Raw genomic sequence first — 20492 nt, forward strand, 5'->3', positions numbered from 1 at the left:
TCCTGTCTAGTATTGTAGCCACTAGTCACATGTGGCTATTGAACACTTAAAATGTGGCTAGTATAGATTAAGATGTGCTATATGGTAAATACACATTGGAGTTTTTGTCCATATCTGGCTCTGAACCCTTCATAGTATTTGCAGGGGTAAATTTCATATGCATATCTCTAACCAGGTCCCATCTTGAGTCCTATCTTTTCATTAAAATATTTACATCTACATTCATCTCGCCTCATTTATATCTCATTATTTTCCTCCTCCCTTTTGAAACTCAAATAGGTTCTTAGCGACAGTCTACCATGTTTTATTACTTAACGGGGGCATAGATTTATGCGTGTCTCCAGAGTATTAAGTAATTGATTCTAGAAATCTAGTTCCACCTAGCAACTGTGTTTCTCATTCCCAATGTGTAGTGGAGTGTGGGCACAAAACTGGTTCTTAATAAATACATGTTGAATTAAGTTTCTAAATATATTTTTGTAATTTAAAAAACTCTTGTATTTGAATATGTTATAATTTCAAAGCACTTTCACATATAGGGCCTTGATGTTCCTAGAAGCCTTATTAGGTAGGTAAGGCAATTATTACTCTCATTGTTAGATGATCAAATAGGGACTTAAAAAGCACAGCAATATAAAACTGGAGATTCTTTGAGATAAATTTTGTTTCCTGTGCAATGAGATTTCTTGTTTTTGAAGTGAAAGTTTTGACTATTTCCTAACATGGAAGAATGGCCCAGTCTTTTCCAAGCTTGTCTGCAGTTATTTTGAATCTCTTCACTTGTAACCAGAGTTCCAGGGATCTTGTCCACTGGGCTGTAGGTCCACACCAGGGCCTTTTGGGCAGATGGTTGTGAAAACTCCTTAAAGGTGTGTACCAACCACTGGTTGTTCTTTGGTCGATTGTTTTCACAGAAATTTTTATCCCATGGTGTCAGCTCCATCTGATTAGTAGTGCATTCATTGTCTGGAGTGCATTGTCTGTTCAGGAAATTCTGAGTCATTGTTTAGTTTTAACAACAAAGCATTTAGTTTTAACAAAAGTATGGGAGTGAAGGCAAGAGGGGTCCTAATGCCCTTTATTTATCAATTTGAGGGTTAGTTTTTATTTCAAGTCAATACCTTTGTGATATACATTCCTAAAATATCTAAGTAAATTTCCTTTCTTTTTCTTCTTCTTCTTCTTTTTTTTTTAATCTGAGCAGAAAGGTAAGAAAATGCCACTGCTGGATGTCATGGTCTTTTCATAATCAGAAAGGACCGTCCCTGACTCGTGATTAATTTACTTTCCCCATCCCCAACTTTTGCAGTATAGCTCTGTACAATTAGGTATTCAACTAATGTTTATAAGTTTCTTCACAGTTTTTGTACCTTACTCTAGGTTCAACTATTTTAAAAGGTTCATCCAGAACTTAGCATGTTAAGCTAAATAGTAAATTAAATAACTAATATAAAATGTCTTTATTAAGTATAGTTTCATTGGATTTTTTGTATATGAAAGAATAGAGATAAACAGAGGCTAAAGTCTAAAATACAGTGGACAGTCGTATATCCTTTATTTGTATATAATTCAGTTATCCATTCTTAAATTTAACAAATACTGAGTACTGGTAGAGTGTCAGGCACTGTGCTAATTGCTAGGAATGTAACAGTGAAAAGGATGTATAAGAATCCTGTGCTCATAGAGATTGTGTTTTAGTGAAAGAATTAGTAAATGTTTTAGAATTCTCTTTCCCTTTTTTGGTCAACTTTTGTCATTTGAGAAGAGTTTTTAAAAAAGTCGTTAGCAAATGACAATGAGCTACATTTTTTATAAAGGTTTTTTTCCTTATCACACTTTATTTTGAAGTTGGGACCTAGGCTCAGACATTACTTTCTTATTTACTTATTTTCTAAGTATTTTTTGTTAATGGTGACTTAAAGAGTCAATTGTTTACAATTCACAACATAAGTATATTAAGAATGTATACCGAAAAGGTATTTCAAGCAGAATAAATTTTTGGATTTCCTAATTAATCTTTCCTTCTGTAGATATTGGTCCTGGTTTTGTCTTTATCCATAATAAAAAAAAATTTGAAGATTACAGAGTTAAAGAGTTTAGAAGTATGTGGCATTCACTAGAAGACTCTTTAGAAGATATGTTTCTTTTGATTTAAACAGAATTGACTTATTTTGCCGATTTTTTGTACATCTATATTTTGCAGTTATGATTTATTTTCTAAATGAAATTCACATTTTTCATCTTTCAGATCTTAACGGAGCAAGTATGTACTCAAGTTGTACACAAACCACATCCAGAGCCAGATTCTACAGTGAAAATTCAGAATCCAAGTGAGCAAACATCAATTCTTTGTTGTAATGTGGGAGGAACATGGTAACCAGTGGGACTAAATCAGAACTTCTCCTGACCACCTCAGTCACTATGGTGTTTAGATAGTTCATGGCACTTATAACTCATCGACCATAGTATTAGTAACATTTAGTTGAAAATCAGTAAGTACTTTTTCAGTGGAGATATGATGCAGTAAATCTTTACTATATCTGTTTGTTTGTTTGTATATAGTGATTCTTAAGGTGGTAGCCACTTTGTTAAAAAACTCTACACCAAGTGCAGAACTGATGGAAGTTCGTCGTTTATTTTTATCTGACATGATAAAACTTTTCAGTAACAGCCGTGAAAATAGAAGGTAAGCGATTTGAATACAATGGCAAAACTATGGTCTTGTTTTCTCTCCTTTATTTTCAATCTCTTTTAAAGAAAAAATTTTAAATCTTTCCTATATTGCTAAATACTTTTAATCATTAAAAAAGGCATTGTATGTGTCTTTTATATAATTTGTATTCATTATACTTCTATTTAGTTTTATATATTTTTATTTAATTATATGTGTATTATATTTTAATTATATATGTGAATATATGTATCCACAAACCCTTATTTAAAATACACTGTTCCTTTTGGTGGTACCTACCTATCACCAACAGTACTTTTAATTGCAATTGTGTTGGACTTACTCATATTCATCCATGCTTTACCCAAGTTTGTCTGATAACTGATTATTGTCATGCATTTTTAAGCTGGTTATTTAGGACATAGGGTACAGTCTGAGGCCAAGGTTGCCGCCTGAGTCTTTAACAAATATTGATCCTCTGGTCTGCATAAAGCATTGTGCCACACAGGTTGTCTTAATATACTGTCTTAGCACAATTTAGTGGGAATGATAACAATAAAGTTGTGATTAATTTATAATGTATTGAGTGCATTGTGAGTGCTACATGTGATGAGAGAGTAGAGAAACAATAACTAAATCTCACTGCAAGAGTTAGGAAAGAAGATTTTTTTTTTGTAAAGATTTTATTTTTTTCCTTTTTCTCCCCAAAGCCCCCCATACATAGTTGTATGTTCTTAGTTGTGGGTCCTTCTAGTTGTGGCATGTGGGACACCGTCTCAGCATGGCTTAATGAACAGTGCCATGTCTGCGCCCAGGATTCGAACCGACGAAACACTGGGCTGCCTGCAGCGGAGCCTGCGAACTTAACCACTCGGCCACGGGGCTGGCCCCAGGAAAGAAGATTTTAAATGATAATTTGGATTTTTCCAGGTAGAAAAATGAGGGAAAGTCATCCAGGTATAGAATATAGAATGTGCAGAATGACTGTGCACCTTGCTTTCCCTAGCTCAGATCGTATTTTCACTATTTATCTAAATTTCAAAAGAGTAAATTCTAATATAATGTAATTATTTTTAATGAGTTTTTTTCCCCCACTAGATGCTTATTGCAGTGTTCAGTGTGGCAGGATTGGATGTTTTCTCTTGGCTATATTAATCCTAAAAATTCTGAGGAACAGAAGATTACCGAGATGGTCTACAACATCTTCCGGATTCTTTTGTATCATGCAATAAAATATGAATGGGGAGGCTGGAGAGTCTGGGTGGATACCCTCTCAATAGCCCATTCCAAGGTAACAAGGAACTGAGGGTTTCTATCATCAGGGTTTTAGCTCTGGGTTAAATGGCTGTAAACACTCATCTGGTGCCATCTTGTGGGCATCTTACATTATGGCCGATTCCTTTATCTCAGTTTTCTCTCTTTTCTATTTTTATTTTTTTTGTCTCACTGTTCACACACTGTTAGAGCTTGGAGTATTTTATAGATCATTTTATTGAAACCCTAAGTTTATAAATTAGGAATTTTAGACCCCAAAGGTGACTCCACATGTGTTTTATAGCAGATCTGACAACTTGAGTCTGGGCCAATTACTCTTTTAACTAAAATATAGCTGCTGGTTCTTATATGACTATTTCATGAAATAGACTCTGAAATATTCTTTTTAAGATTTTTAAAAAGTAGGCAGAAATTGTTTTGTTTCCAAGTGGATCATAAATACATTTAAAGTGTTTAAATTTAGTGGTATTTTTAATTGCAATGTCTTTTTTAAATTTTTAATCCCAAGAATCTATGTCTATATTTTAAATATTATTTTGTCTTTGTTAAGGAAGTCGTGAATTAAAATTTACAGTTATGTACACATTAGATTCTGGAAAATCAGAGTTAGAATTTCTCATTATGTAGTGTTATACAAAATGCATGGGTGTCAGTTTGGCTTTTAATCCAGTCTGTGCCAGAATTTAGTTTTGGGACTTTAGGAAATCCATTTAATCCTTTGTACAGGGGTTAGAAAAATGTTTTTAAAGGTACAGATAGTAAATATTTTAGGCTTTGTGGGCTGCACAGCCTCTGAAGCAACTATTCAATTCTGCCATGTGGTGTGAAAACAGCCATAGACAATATGTAAAGAATCAACATCGCTGTGTTTTATTAAAACTTTACTAAAACAGGTGATAAACAGATTTGGCTCATGGCCAGTCCCTGCTTTTGAGACTTGATTTCCTCTTCTGTAAAATGAAGTAAAATGTTTCATATCAAGATAATTTCCAAAGGAAGGTCCCTCTCAACCTAAAATTCTGTCAGCCTATCATTTAAGTGGAAATTACTGTCATGTGTGCCTGTAAGAAAAGATTTTGAACTTGTGTTTTTTTAGTTTTAGAAGAGTTTTATTTCTCTTAAAAACTTACATTTTATAATATATTGGTACCTCGCTTTTATCATTCCCTTGACAAATTTGAAAATAGTATTTTATTAAAATTACTAAATTTATTAAATTAGATTTATTAAAAGATACTGCATTTTTTATGCAAGAAATATATTACTGATTACTCCTAAACAGGCCTATGTAAAGTAACAAATTGAAGTAGCTTTTATACAGATAAAATTGTGTTGTTTTAACAGTTTATAAATGTATATATTTATAGATATGTGTGATTGTTTTTAACCTCAGTTGTTGAAATAGGCACTCATATGAGTAATGGATGGTGAAAACTGATATAGTAATGGTACTTTGGATTTTGTGTATTATTAGCCATGTGTCTATTTTAGCTCAAATAACTCAAATATGTAGGAGTCTAACTGGCATATTAGAGTAACATTGAAATACTTAACCTAAAAGAAAAGATCACTTTATTTAAAACTTTAATATTGCTAGTTTGTGTGCCTTTGGACAAGTAACATAAGAAGTCGTATATAACATTTTTGATGATTATTTCCAATTACATGATGAAACTAAGTACTGTCTTAGGATTAAAATGTGCTGTGTTTGAAATCTTAAAATTTGTGGCACTGTTTTTGCTATTATTACTATAATTTTGTTTGTATCTTTTTTTCTTCTTTATATATATAAAATGCCTTAATGTTTTCTTTACTTATTCCTAAGGTCACTTATGAAGCGCATAAGGAATACCTAGCCAAAATGTATGAAGAATATCAGAGACAAGAGGAGGAAAACATTAAAAAGGGAAAGAAAGGGAATGTGAGCACCATCTCTGGTCTTTCATCACAGACAACAGGAGCAAAAGGTGGAATGGAAATTCGGGAGATAGAAGATCTTTCACAAAGCCAGAGCCCAGAAAGTGAGACAGATTACCCTGTCAGCACAGATACCAGAGACTTGCTCATGTCAACAAAAGTGTCAGATGATATTCTTGGAAATTCAGATAGACCGGGAGGTGGTGTACATGTAGAAGTACATGATCTTTTAGTTGATATAAAAGCAGAGAAAGTGGAAGCAACAGAAGTAAAACTTGATGATATGGATTTATCACCAGAGACTTTAGTAGGTGGAGAGAATGGTGCCCTTGTGGAGGTTGAATCTTTGTTGGATAATGTTTATAGTGCTGCTGTTGAGAAACTCCAGAACAATGTACATGGAAGTGTTGGTATCATTAAAAAAAATGAAGAAAAGGATAATGGTCCATTGATAACATTAGCAGATGAGAAAGATGAAATTCCCAATAGTGGTACATCATTTCTCTTTGATAAAATACCCAAACAGGAGGAGAAACTCCTTCCCGAACTTTCTAGTAATCACATTATTCCAAATATTCAGAACACACAAGTACATCTTGGAGTTAGTGATGATCTTGGATTGCTTGCTCACATGACCAGTAGTGTAGACTTAACTTGTACCTCAAGTATAATAGAAGAAAAAGAGTTCAAAATCCATACAACTTCAGATGGAATGAGCAGTATTTCTGAAAGAGACTTACCATCATCATCAAAAGGGTTAGAGTATGCTGAAATGACTGCTACAGCTCTGGAAACTGAGTCTTCTGGTAGCAAAATTGTACCAAATATTGATGCAGGAAGTATAATCTCAGATACTGAGAGATCTGATGATGGCAAAGAACCAGGAAAGGAAATCCGAAAAATCCAGACCACTACTACAACACAAGTAAGTTATCCTACAAGAGTTCTAAAAATGCATTGGATATTGAGGTGTTAGCACCAAAGCAGAGTAATTTCTTACCAATTATGTCACATCTATATTTCATTGTAGTACAATAGTAATTTATGGAACTGACTAGTGTGGTAGTATATTTATATATACTATTTGGTATTGTATTATGTATATATTATAGATATATATGAATTGAAACTATCTGAATTATATTTCTAACGCTGCCACGTTCTGTCTGTGTAGCTTTGCTCAACGTCTCTGCGCCTGAATTTTCTTACATAGTACAAGAGGTTGTACTACATTAAAATATGAGCTTTAAGGGCTCTGCTAGTTTTAACATTTTATGACTCTGTGACTACATTTACACGTTTTGTACCTGAGATCTTCATTCTGGATACTTGATTAATTTTAACCTTTTGAGCTTCAGGCCCACCCTTGTTCTGTGGCTTATAGCAAAGAGGAGTTGGAGCCCAGATTTAACTGATAAGTGAAATGAAGGGGAAGGGAACAGGGAGCTGTTATTTATCAGGCGGCTACTATGTTCCAGGCATTGTGCTATATGTTTTCAGATTTAATCCTCATGACAACCCTGGTGAGGTAGGTGATGTGGCTGAGAAACTTTGGAATTTATTAGCAGTGAGAAGTTTCTTTACAACCACATGGATGGGAATTCGTTATGAGAAAATTAAAGGCTCTTAGGCCTGGAGGTGAGGAAATGTTAGTGCTGTGGTTTGGGCGTCACTGGACTAAAGCTAGAAACAGGTGATGTTTTCTGATATGGGTTTCAGGTGTTGAGCCTTGAGTTTTAAGACTACTCCTTTATGTTCTAGGCTAAATAATACCTTATTAAGAGTTGAAGAAAACTTTTACCCTTAATGATTTGTTTTTTTGTTGTTCTTTGGGTTTTCCACTCACCTTTTAATGTCATTGAAGAGAAATTTAATGTTTCCGTTAGGGTTATATTAAAAAGAAGAAACCACACCCTACTGGTGTCTTTGTACTCTAATAAGAATCCTTAATGTATTCTGTGTGGGAAAGGTATTTTTATTTTTTCTCTATTAACTGCCAATTTCCATTTTTGTGGCAGTTGTACTACAGTGGTAATTGGCAAGGGATGAGAATATTGAATTAGGTACAGATTTAAAATAAATGAAAGCGTGGTGCATTGTTTATTGAGTATCATAATCACCAGGCTTACCTGGTTTTGACTCAGATTTCATAGACATTTTTCTGTTTTTTTTTTTTAACTTATCAAAGGCATTTGTTTTTCTAAATTGAAGTATTGTGAGTAAAATAGACTCTGAAGTTAACTTGAATCTGTTCAAGTAATATTTCTTTTATCTTGTGTTTCTAATTACAGTTAATTGATGACATATATCCAGTATACTTCACTCTGAGTATATGCTCACTTTCGTTAGGAAGAAAGGTGATCTAATATGAGACTCCATACACAGGGGTAAAGAGGATCTGGTTTTCAATTGTGAACTTTGATGTTAAACTTAGGTATTTGATTACCTTGCCTAGTTTCTGAAAAAGCAAAATAAAAGTAATAATAGAGGTCTTTTCGGCTCAGAAAGTTTCCTGTGTGGGGACTCAGCAGGTGAATAATGTATGTAAAATGTGTTAACCTACTAAAGTCATATGCAAAAGCTTTACTCACTAACTCACTTTACTATACTTAGTTTTCATTTCGAAATGAGGTATTTCTCTTGCACTCAGCGAAAGTTTACCTTTTCTGTCTCTAGGCTGTTCAGGGTCGGTCTATCACACAACAGGACAGAGATCTCCGAGTTGATTTAGGATTTCGAGGAATGCCAATGACTGAGGAGCAGCGGCGCCAGTTCAGCCCAGGTCCCCGCACGACCATGTTTCGTATTCCTGAGTTTAAATGGTCTCCAATGCACCAGCGGCTTCTCACTGATTTGCTGTTTGCATTAGAAACAGATGTACATGTTTGGAGAAGGTAGAAATATTTCTTTTCTATAAATAAGACTACTTTCACTTAAGAATAGGAATATTTTAAATTACTGGCATCAACTGATTCATAAGTGAATTATATCAGTGAATAAGTCTCACAAATAAAATTCATTAAAAATAATCAAACATTGAAATTTTTTATAGAAACATAAGTATTTTCATAAAAGTTATAAGGCCTGGGGCTCAAATCAAAACTTATCCAAGAACTTAGGCTTAAGACAATTAAAAAGTGAAATTTTGAAGTCTGGCATTGCCTCTTCAATATAAAAAAGAGACTGAACCAAAAAAAGTTCAGTTTGGGGATCAAAGAAATTTCTACATTTTTATCATTTCCTGTTAAAATTAGTACCATATACTGAATTTATTCTTGGTAATAAGATTCTAACATACAGTGTTAAAATGAAATTTAAAATCACCTTATGACATCTATTTTTATAGCCTCTACCATTTAAGTGGTTAGTGCGTATCAGTTCAAATATAATCACTTAAAGAAAACAAAGTCTACATAAATTAAATCATTACCTTGCCTCACTTTCAATTTAATTTTCTGATAGCACATATGAAAAAAATTAGTTATGAGACTGTGTCATTTATATGTGCCTGCATGTAAATTAGGAAGTGGTGACTGTATGTCAGAGTACCCCACCATCAAAGACTTAAATAATCGGGGGCATGATATTCTCAGGACTCAAGTGGGTGCCTCTGCTTTTCATTTTCCTTCTAAGACTCAAGGTGGCTGCTTCAGCTCCCAGCATCGATTCAACATAGGAAACTTGCCCAAACTAGAAGGCAAGGGCTCTTCTTCTTCCTCCTTCATCCCCTTCCTCCTTTTTTCTCTCTGCCCCCTCCTCCTCCTCCTCTCTCTTCTCTTTCTTCTTTTCCTTTTCCTCCTCTTCTCTTCTTTTTTTTTTTCTTTAGAGAAGCCTCTCAGGAAATTTCTCCCTAATGTCTCATGTGCCAGCAGGATCGTATGCCTTTCTCTAAATCAGTCACCAGCAAAAAGGAATGGGATTATAATGACTGACCTGTATAGAGCAATACTGTTTAATAAGCTAATAGCTGGAGTGAAGTCCACCTTTCTTCTACCCGATGTAGCTCGATAATCGAACGACGTCTAGATTGTGTTAGCAGGGAAGAAGAACTAACTATTATGGAAGCAGCCAATGTCTGCCACAGAAAATTTTTACTTCTGATTTTATCTGACCAATTTATTGTATTCATGAGATAGAAACAAGTCTTTCCATTGATAATGTTGTTATATGCAAATTCCCTAGGGATTATGGTAAATAAGGAAACTGGAATAATATGAAATACATTACTATTAGTATGAATATCAATGTATGAGATACATAGTGTACTTTACTAACTATAAATAAATATTAGTAGCCCCCAAGTGAGTGATACTCAACTTTCTTTGCTTTAACATACTGTGTATCTCTCTTTTCTTTTATGAGCTCCCATAAAATTTATCAAACAGAATTTTATGTAATTTAAATTTTTTAAAAGACAACACGTTATTTAGGACAGAAGGAAAACATCTTGAGATCTAAGCTATAATGGGTGACATTTTACAGTTCTAAAAAGTGAGAGTAATTGACTTAAATTTGATCACAATCTCTTTTTTTCCAGTCAGAAAATTGTTCATATTCTTGACTGACATCATACTAAAGCAGTGTGTTCCTCTGGGTATCTACATTGCATGTTTTGTATGGGGAAGCTGCACTATTGACCTTTGAGATTTTTTCCCTTTTTTATTTAGTAAGTCCTTGGATTTTTACTGATTTGTTTATACTCACTATTGTGACTAGCAGTATTTATTTCCCATCTGGCTGATCAAAGGTGGGGCTGCAGCCTGGTGATGCAACAAATTGAAACTGCCCTTAAGGTAAAACTTCTGGCTAACTGTCCAGTTGTTCTGCCTTTCAACACGAAACAACAAACTTTGGCAAAAATTAATTTTTCTAGCCAAACTCATTGACCTAATCATATGTCTTTGAACCTAGTTAATATACTGTATTTTTTAAGCAGAAACAAAATGAGTGAATACATTTAGGACACAAAAAAACCCTGCAGACATGATTGCTAATTTTTTGGTAATTTTATATCTTAATTTTAAATTAATTTTTTTCTATTAACTCAATTTTAAATTTTCCCAGCTCTTCATTATTTTTCACTTTAAAAATGTTATTGTAAATAAAATGTCTAAACTTATTCTTAAGCCAAGGAAATGTTCATTTGTGTTTTGTTTTTCTGCTGTTTTAGCCATTCCACAAAGTCTGTGATGGATTTTGTCAATAGCAATGAAAATATTATTTTTGTACATAACACAATTCACCTCATTTCCCAAATGGTAGACAATATCATCATTGCTTGTGGAGGAATCTTACCTTTGCTCTCTGCTGCCACATCACCAACTGTAAGTACTTTGCCTCCATCTAGTGGTTGTATTTTATAACTACATGACTAGAGCATGTCAGTGGTGTTTCTGTACTGTAGAACAGATGGATTTTAACAAGACATATTTACCTAAGGAAACTTTTTAACCATATGAATTTATATTTATTTATAATATATATTTATATTCCTGCCTTTATTATTTGTCACTGTTACGTTCCAGCTATGAGTGTTTATGAAAATATTTCTCTAGTAATTCTAGTGAATATTTCTTAGGAAGAGCTATAACTATTTAACTTTATTTTCTGTATATTGTCTGTCTCTTCAAATCTATATTGTAATAAACTTAAAATTCTTGTTCTTTAAATCTTGAAGTTCTAAATACAAGTATGTGGTTATTGTATAATAGGGTCATGAATCTAAATTTGGAAAGGTCATTGTTAGATATGCAGACTCATGAATTTCTTGAAATATTATTTCTAACCTTAATATTATTTTAAACTATATATAGGAGTTTTACATCCCTGTTCTCTGAGATTTAATCTAGAAGCCAGTAATTTGCTTCCAAAAGGGAACTAAGTTAATGAATTCTTAGAGCGTTTCTTATTTAAAACTTAGGACCTCAGATTGAAAAAGTATAAGTAATATAACATTTTTTTATGCTATCTGAAAAAAATTCATAATCCTTAAAAAAATCCTCCAAAACTTTATGTTAGTTTTATAGCCTCTAAGAGTATTTTCATCTGACTTGATTTACTGGTTTAACATCTATTGTTAAAAAATAAAGCCTTTTCTCTCTTTCTATATAAAACATTGAACTGTATTAATGTAAACTTGAAAGGCATTTAATGTTAATTATATGTGTAATTTAAAATATAAAAGACATAAAAAGTAATTTTTTATTTTAGTTCTCATTTTAAAAATATCTCTGATTCATATGGAAAACACCAGACTCCATAGCTACTTGCTCAAATGGGAAAGAATATAGAACTATGCTTCCCATATTACCTGTGTTCTTGCTACCATATTGGAAAGCCATCCATAAGGCCAAAAGTACATTTTTTTCCAGAGAGAAATCTGCTGTTTTGTTAAGACGCCTTTTTCTTGGTGAGGTAGTGTTTCCAAGTTGATCTCTGGCTTTATTTCATCATTAACAGGCTTTTCCTACATGACTCTTTTTCTCACTGACCTTTTGGCACTGCCATTCCGCATCCCCCCAAACTGCATTGAAATTGAAATATTAGCAGGAAAAGTCTCCTCAACCCTCCCTGCCCCGCCGTTACAGGCTCATTTACTTCTATTTCATATGTGAATTTATTCAAGAGATCTGCAGAGGCCTGAAGGCTGGGTCAGGAGGAAGCGCAGCAGAACTTTAGGGCCTTCGTGGAATGAGCACCTGCCAGGGAAACGGGACCCAGGAGAGAATTAGTTGGTGGTGTGAGAGGTGTGCAGGTATCCTGTGAGGTTAATGTACCATCCCTTCTCTTTAATCTCTGATTTCTTCTGGTGATTTATACCAAATTCTGATAAATCGAGAGCTGTGGATGATTTTAAAAAAATGTATTCTAGTATTGAGGCAGGGAGAGGTTTTATTTTTTCTCTTCCATACATTAAAAAGTCAGTAAATCAGTGTTTTCCTCCTGGCATTTTTCTTCATCATTTAAATTTTGTTTTATGTTTTACAAATTATCATTTGTTGTCATGAAATTTTGAATGTTGTGTTGAAATTCACTTTAAAATATAATATTGTTTCAAAATTTTCTACAGAAGAAAAACTGACCTTTATATAAAATTAGCAGTAAGTATTACAATTGGGATAGGTTTCAAATATTCACATTACTGGTCCTCTAAATTTTATAGCTAAAACATCTGTATCAAGATAGAGAAAATATTAAATTAATGAACTAAAGTGTCATTAAACGTTATGCTTTATGTACAATTTCACTACCCAGATTTACAGAGTTTTTTACCTTATAATGAATGAAAATAAAGATACTTACATTCTGAGGTTTGACTTCCAAAATTATTACCTGTGCAGTTTTGACCACTGTAGTTTGGAATTTGAAACTACTGATTACCTAGACTCCTCTCAACAGACTTGGGAATTTGTTCAGTTGTAGAAACTTTTTTCTTTGTTATCTCTGACTCTATATTTCTGTTATTTTGATCCATTAACTGATTGTACCTAAGCCTGGTTGCACAACATAGCTGATTTTTATGTTCTTTTAATAAATCGCTTCCTTAAAAGAAAGAGTGAGAACCTTTTCTCCTGCTTCATACTGGTAGAATCATGATTGGTGCTGACTGCTGAGTAATGTTTTCTGTTACTTGATTATATAATATTCTTGCTAAAAATTGTAATGTAGGAGAGGAAAAAGTTAGGAAGGAGGAGGTTGAATAAAGAAAGAAACTAGAACTGAAGATATGGAGTTTTTTGACCTACATTTAAAATGTAAAATGCCAAAAGAGAATTTTGGATTTAATAAGTGAAGAAGGAAGCATTGGCAGTATGCCGATTACCAAAGGTAAATGTTGTCATGTAGATGCCGTTAGAGTTCCAATACGAGATACATGAAGAGAGAGAGAAATATTTGGAACCAATGTTTGAATGATCTGGTAATTTTGTTTAGATTTGTGGGGGTTTTCAAAATATTCATATGTTATATGTAGATATGTATTTAATGAATAAATATGAGTAATGTAGGATTGCAGTATTTGGCAAGTTTTTCTGTATGGATCAGATAGTGAATATTTTTGGTTTTATGGGCTGTATGCTGGCTGTTCCAACTACTCAACTCTGCAGTTGTGCAGCCGTGGGCAGTTACATAAAAGATTAGGTATGAATGTGTTTCAACACAACCGTATTTATAAAAACAGGCAGTGGAGCAGAGTTGACTTCTGGGTCTTAGTTTGCTGACCACTGACTTAGAGCATGTTCTTCACATAAAATACAAATGTCATAATATAATGTTTTAGTGTGAAAAGTTTAATACTGACCATTGAAAATTCAATAAAGCTTATGGTAAATTCATTCTTTCCTATTACACGAGAACTTGGATTTGACTTACTGAACATTTATTAAAGTTTAATTTTTTAAAACAATTTCACTGAACATTGTGGTCATTATGTTCTGTTAAAAGATATGTAACTTTGCACACTCAGCCATAATAATTTTTTTAGCATTTGACATGTCTAATGTTGAAATTGTATTTACTTTTGCACAATTACAAAATTAAGTAGAATGCTAAATACTCTTCACAGTTCTATACTTAAAAAAACATGATACCAAGCTCAACTCAGGAATATGTCTTTCCCATTTCTCAGTGTAACTGTGGATCTTAGATAATTTACTCCTTTTCATCAAAAACAAACTAGTTTCCCAATATCAGTGAGACTCAGACACAACGTTTTTGAAGTTATGATTTAATGGAAGGTAGATGAGTTTTAGCAGAAGATAAATGTGTATTTTAACTTGGGTTTGACACTTACTAGTTATGACCTCAACCTCGATTTCTTCATTTATTAAAAGGTGTTAATTATACTTATTCCACAAGGAGTTTGTGAAAATTAAGTAACATATGTAAATTACATTAGTTGGAGAAGGCTGTTAATGAATATTTCCCTCCTTTAGTTCCTTTTGGAACTTTTAATTTAGAATTGTATCATGATAGAAAAATCTTCCCATTTATAAAATAAACCTGTCATATTCAGAATTCTGAAGTTTAAAATAGGATATTTGAGACAAATTTAGTTATTATGGGTGATCCATTTTGATAGCAAAAAATTAAAATGCTGTGATCTTTTTGTCTGCTGTCTCCATGGGATTGGCATAGTAGTGGTCCATTTTCCACCCTGGGACCTGGTATGAATACAGTAATCCAGACTAATGATAACATTTGTGTATTGCTGTTGCAGTATTGTTATGTAAGAGAATTTGAGCTGTTTAGATTAATCTTATTTGTAAGGAAATATTTTAATGGAAAATTTAAGGAAAAAAGAGTATAATTATGTAATACTTATATAATTATATTAACATTATTATATTATAAAAATATAATATTTATATTATAAATAACATAATATTTATAACTATAATGTAATATTTGTAACTATAATATATAATTATATGTTTTAATATAATTTTTATATAAATATGTAATATAATTATACATAAATGTATATAACATATAATATATAATTTATAATTATAATATATATTTATATTCATATTATATTTGTATAATATTTATATTATATGAATACCTTGAACTTAATATTCATTGCAGAAGCAGGACTTTGTTGGAGTTTCAGTTTTGCCTAAATTATTGAAAGTCATATGTAGCATAGAAAATAAATTACACAAATAGTTTCAAGTCTCTAAATTATACCAATAGTTTTAACTTTAGTAGTGAGGAAAAAATATTTAGACTCTGACTATGTAGTGTGACCAATCTTGGTTTTGGAGAGGAACATTATTTTTGTTGTTGTTGTTGGTTGTTTGGACTTAACATTTCCATTGCTAGTCAGTTGAATCCTCTCATTTATTCTTTCTACATTGTTCAAGTTGGTCATGAGTGAAATCAAGGAATTGGAAAAAAAATGAAGAGAAGCAATGAGGTGGACCAATTACAAATTGCATAATCATTTTTGATTTTAACTTGACCGTGTTGGTCGACTATCCCAAACACTGAATGTTTAGAATTTAATTCAGTGTCATGTATGGTTTTATTTTCTCTGTTGCAGAAAAATAATAGAGACTGATATTTCTGGCTTTCCTAATAGTTTCATAATCATAAAAAAGAAGAGTGACTTTTTCCTTTGAAAAATTATGACAATGGCTTAATTTTAGTTTATATTTGCTTATTATCAGAATATGTAGTTAATAGATTTGGAAAAATTACTGATTTTTTGTTTTGTTTGTCACATAACACTGATCATACTTCAGTATCCTTAGTATGCTTTAAATGTTTTCCTATAAAATGTACCACGAAAATAGTGTATTTTGAAATTTATGCTCACATATATTTGTTGTCAAAAATCAGAGAATAGGAACACATGATGACTTTTATTGTGAAACTTAATTCTATCCAAAGTTTTAAATATATTAAGAATAATTCTTAATAAAACTCTGAAACTTAGAGTAGTATTTATGTAATTATCTTAGTTCACATGCAGACCTCATTTAGTGTATCAGTAAGTTTTTGTTATCAAGGGAAGTGGTTTTTAAGTTATAATCACTCAAATATTTTATTAACTCCTGGAGACTTTCATTGATAGGAAGGGCTCCAAATATTTTAGGAACAAATTATAACGTGATTCCTTAATGAAAATTCTAGGAGATTGGTATAGTTTATTTCCCTAAGTCATTTCTACCTAAACCAGTACTGAGTTAGGGCTTTACAGAGATATTATATTAGTTTATTTATTAAAATGATTCTTTTAGTCAACTGATAGGAAAGGATATTTATTTTATAAAAAAGAATATGCCTAATTTTTAATATATGAACTATATTTACATTTATATTATTTGGACAGAGTTACTCTAATAAAAAATAAATAGAAGTCTAAATATTTGATATTTAGTCTTAATCATATGTAAATTATAAAATGAATATCTCTTTGACTTTTGCTTTTAGTAAAATAATCAGATATAATTTTTAAATATATTATTTTGTGTTTCAATTTTACATTGTATTTTCATTTAATTTTAATAATTTCCTTTTCTTGTACTTTTTTTGGTCTGTTGTCTGTTTTGTCTAATGCATGTCCAGGGTTCTAAGGTTAGTATTACTTAAGTAATTTTCAGGTTTTCAGTTTTAAATTTTATTTTTGCTTATTTATGACATTTTTGACTTAGCTATATTTTGAGTTTCCATGCCATCTTTAACATTAGGCATATCTTTGGTATATTTAGAAGATCATTAGAGAAATTATTTTCTCAGTGCATTGATGAGTCATTACTACTTTATTATTTATAATAATCTTTAGACTAAACTATCATAATATAATGGAAACAATATTTCAGTTATGTGTACAATCAGATGTTAACTGGTTCCAATGCAAGGAAATTAGATGGAATTAGTGTTAATATTTAATAATAATCATATGTGAGTGATCTTTATTTTTAAACCTGTTATGATGTTTATATAACATTTCATCAAAATTATAAATCACTTCTATATACAATATACTAAGAATCCCCTTTTAGATTATTGTTTGTACTAAGAATGCTTTTAATTTTAAAATTTATTTTGTTTCTTAAAAAATAATAGTTTGGCAAATTACATGGCTGATTAATAATGCTGTTTATAATTTCTGTATATAATTCACTCATTTCAAAATGAAAGTGTATTTTTAAAGTTAAGCCTTGTAGATCCCACCAAGACTCAAAAATGAGACCATTAACTAATAAAGTGAGTCATATTTCTGAATTTTAATAATTCAAAATGGTGAATTTCTTTGAGAATGCATCTTCAGATATCCTAAAATTCTAATATTTTGAAAAATTATTTAGAATATTTGATAGACCCAAACAATGGCCAGATCTTCCATTCTGTTGTAAAACAATTATATTGATAACTGCAATTTATGAGATTTTATATAAAATGAATTTTTTGGTTTTTATTTAAACTATTGAACTGTTGTGCTGTGGTCACACATTTATTTATTTATTTATTTTTTATTGAGGAAGATTAGCTCTGAGCTAATATCTGTTGCCAATCTTGCTCTTTTTTTCTTTTTTTTTGCTGTGAGGAAGATTAGCCCTGAGCTACCATCTGTGCCAGTCTTCCTCTATTTTGTATGTGGGTTGCCACCCCAGCATGGCTTGACGAGTAGTGTAGGTCCATGCTGGGGATCCAAACCCACAAACACGGGACACTGAAGCAGAGTGCACCAGACTTAACCACTGTGCCATGGGGCTGGCCCCATGTGGTCACAGGTGTTTAATTTATGCTATGAAATGATGATGTATATCAGTGAAATGCTAGGAAATAAGGAATCTGCGTTTAAAAAAATGCAAGTAATCAATTAATGATTTCTTTAGGCTGTAGATACTGAATTGGCATAAAGTTGTAAATCAACAATTGGATACAAAGTTTTGTCTATTTCCAAGCTCCCTTTAGAAGTTTTAACACTATTTTGTGGTTTTAAATGGAAGGAAGAAAGCTCGTTACATTTTATATTCCATTTAAAATCAAGTTTAGTTGTATATTTCTTGCTGTAGTCACCTGTCATTTTTATTACCCATCTTGTGCATGAGAAGTGTTTTGAGTTTCTTTTTTTCTAATCAGTGTTTCCCGCTGGCATTTCCATGTTAATGTGAGCAGGAGTGCATTTAGGTAGAGTGATGGTTATAAACAAGGTCAAAATGGAACATTAAATAGGAGCAGATACCTATAATAAATACCTACCTTGTAGTTGAATTTATCATTTGGTGAAGAAGTAAGGTTAATCAATATGGCTAGTGTGCCCATTTTCACAAAATTTAGAGAGTAGTATTTTTTATTTATAAAGCATTCCGAACTTTCTTTGCTTCTTGAGGTACTGAGAAAATGAGGCCTAGTCATAATGAACCAAAGTAATTAAAATGTTATATAATACACAATGAAAAATAAAATAAGAAATGTTGCTATCGCTTATGAAATACAAAGTTACACATTTTAAGAAGCAGAATACTTTGTAACATTTTCTTTGAAAACAGGAAATTATATTTTATCATAGACAACATTTTAGTGAAACTGCAATGTCACCAATCTAGAATGCTACTGATTCTTCCTACTGCTAGTGTCATAGGTCACAAATTAACATCTGTAGAGGAGTAATGATCTTCTTGATTATTTGTACCCTAGATTTTTATTGTACATATGAGATACCTGGTGGTTTCAGTTTATTCTGAAATGGATAAGAAATCGTCATACATTCTAATTTGATAGTCATCTCATTTTTATACCAAATGAAAGTGCCATCTTTTCTATCACACATCATACATTTATAAGAAAGAAAAATTAACACATTCCTTTTTATAAATGAAAGTGAGGATTTTACGAAAGAAATGTCAATTTTATATATTTGTTAAATAATTAAAAAATACAAAACTAGTTTAAATATATGTGCAATTATTTCTAAAATCTTTGTAAAGTGGTTAAGTTTGGAATGTAGTTTTTACAAGTAATGACATTTAAATTCAACATTGATTTTAAAAATAGACTTTTCTTTTATTCGAGGATAATTCATAGGTAAACTAATTAAATTTGATAACCAGCTCTGGTGATATATGGATTTAGTTTATAATTTATTTTGTTTGTAAAATATAATACAACCACTGTCCACCTGCAGTATGTATGTGTATGTATTATATTTCAAATTTTAAACAAGATTTAAATCTTCTACTTTTTTAAAGACGGAATTGGAAAACATTGAAGTGACACAAGGCATGTCAGCTGAGACAGCAGTAACTTTCCTCAGCCGATTGATGGCAATGGTTGATGTGCTTGTATTTGCCAGCTCCCTAAATTTTAGTGAGATTGAAGCTGAAAAGAACATGTCTTCTGGAGGTTTAATGCGACAGTGCCTAAGGCTGGGTAAGTCTGTTAAGAATCACAGTGCGTGTTAAATACTTACCTACAGATTAGTTTTTTGACACTGTATGGTGCCTAAAATATTGGTGATACAAATTGATGATTATGTAATGCAGAGATTATGCTGTAATTCTTCAGAATCAACAAATTTAAAAAATTATAATATCTTCACATGGAGATTTTATAGAATTGAGCATATTTAATGGATTAAAATTTGAAATAAAGTCTAATACATTTTGTTTCAAAATCAATAGGACTGTAGCATTTTTCATTAAAGTGATTTTAAGGTAAATCCACTTATGAATCCTTTTCTGGTACACTAATACAGAAAGAAGTTGTCCTGGGCCCACAAACATGTAAAAACACTAATGACATAGTTTTATGTACAGAATGCTAAAAGGTAAAATTGATTATGTCAACCTCACTATTTCTCAGAGTGAACAGTTAACACTAATAAACGTTGCTATACCTATGCTGTTCACTGAACTATCTTGTGTTGCACTGGAAGCTCAGTAAATTTAGACCAGCTCTTTAGGCAGGAAGCGCTCTTCTATCTGTCACCTTTCTTAAAGGGAAAATTCATTTTTACTGTTTAGACTTTACAAGCAACCAGAAAGCTGCTGTTTCTATGCTTGCCTTAGATTATGAGCAGGACATAAGAAACTAAGGCATTAGATAGGGAGGAAATTTCTGATGTATACTCTTTTACCCATAATTTTAGAAGATATATAAAAATCTACACATATAT

At 31.8% G+C, this 20492-nt stretch overlaps 1 protein-coding gene across 13 annotated transcripts in view; it reads left to right on the top strand.

The window, feature by feature from the left end:
• Positions 1-20492, top strand: part of NBEA (neurobeachin) — a 671041-nt gene that overhangs the window by 200427 nt on the left and 450122 nt on the right. For all 13 annotated transcript variants that reach the window (XM_070578754.1, XM_070578744.1, XM_070578745.1 and 10 more), the window contains exons 19-25: positions 2249-2330; positions 2563-2686; positions 3770-3962; positions 5772-6788; positions 8540-8757; positions 11034-11187; positions 19567-19747. In XM_070578754.1, coding sequence (XP_070434855.1) covers positions 2249-2330; positions 2563-2686; positions 3770-3962; positions 5772-6788; positions 8540-8757; positions 11034-11187; positions 19567-19747 — 1969 coding nt within the window. The remainder of the gene's footprint in view (positions 1-2248; positions 2331-2562; positions 2687-3769; positions 3963-5771; positions 6789-8539; positions 8758-11033; positions 11188-19566; positions 19748-20492) is intronic.

The sequence above is a fragment of the Equus przewalskii genome, chromosome 16 (genome assembly GCF_037783145.1).
Source record: "Equus przewalskii isolate Varuska chromosome 16, EquPr2, whole genome shotgun sequence".
NCBI classification, from domain to species: domain Eukaryota; kingdom Metazoa; phylum Chordata; class Mammalia; order Perissodactyla; family Equidae; genus Equus; species Equus przewalskii.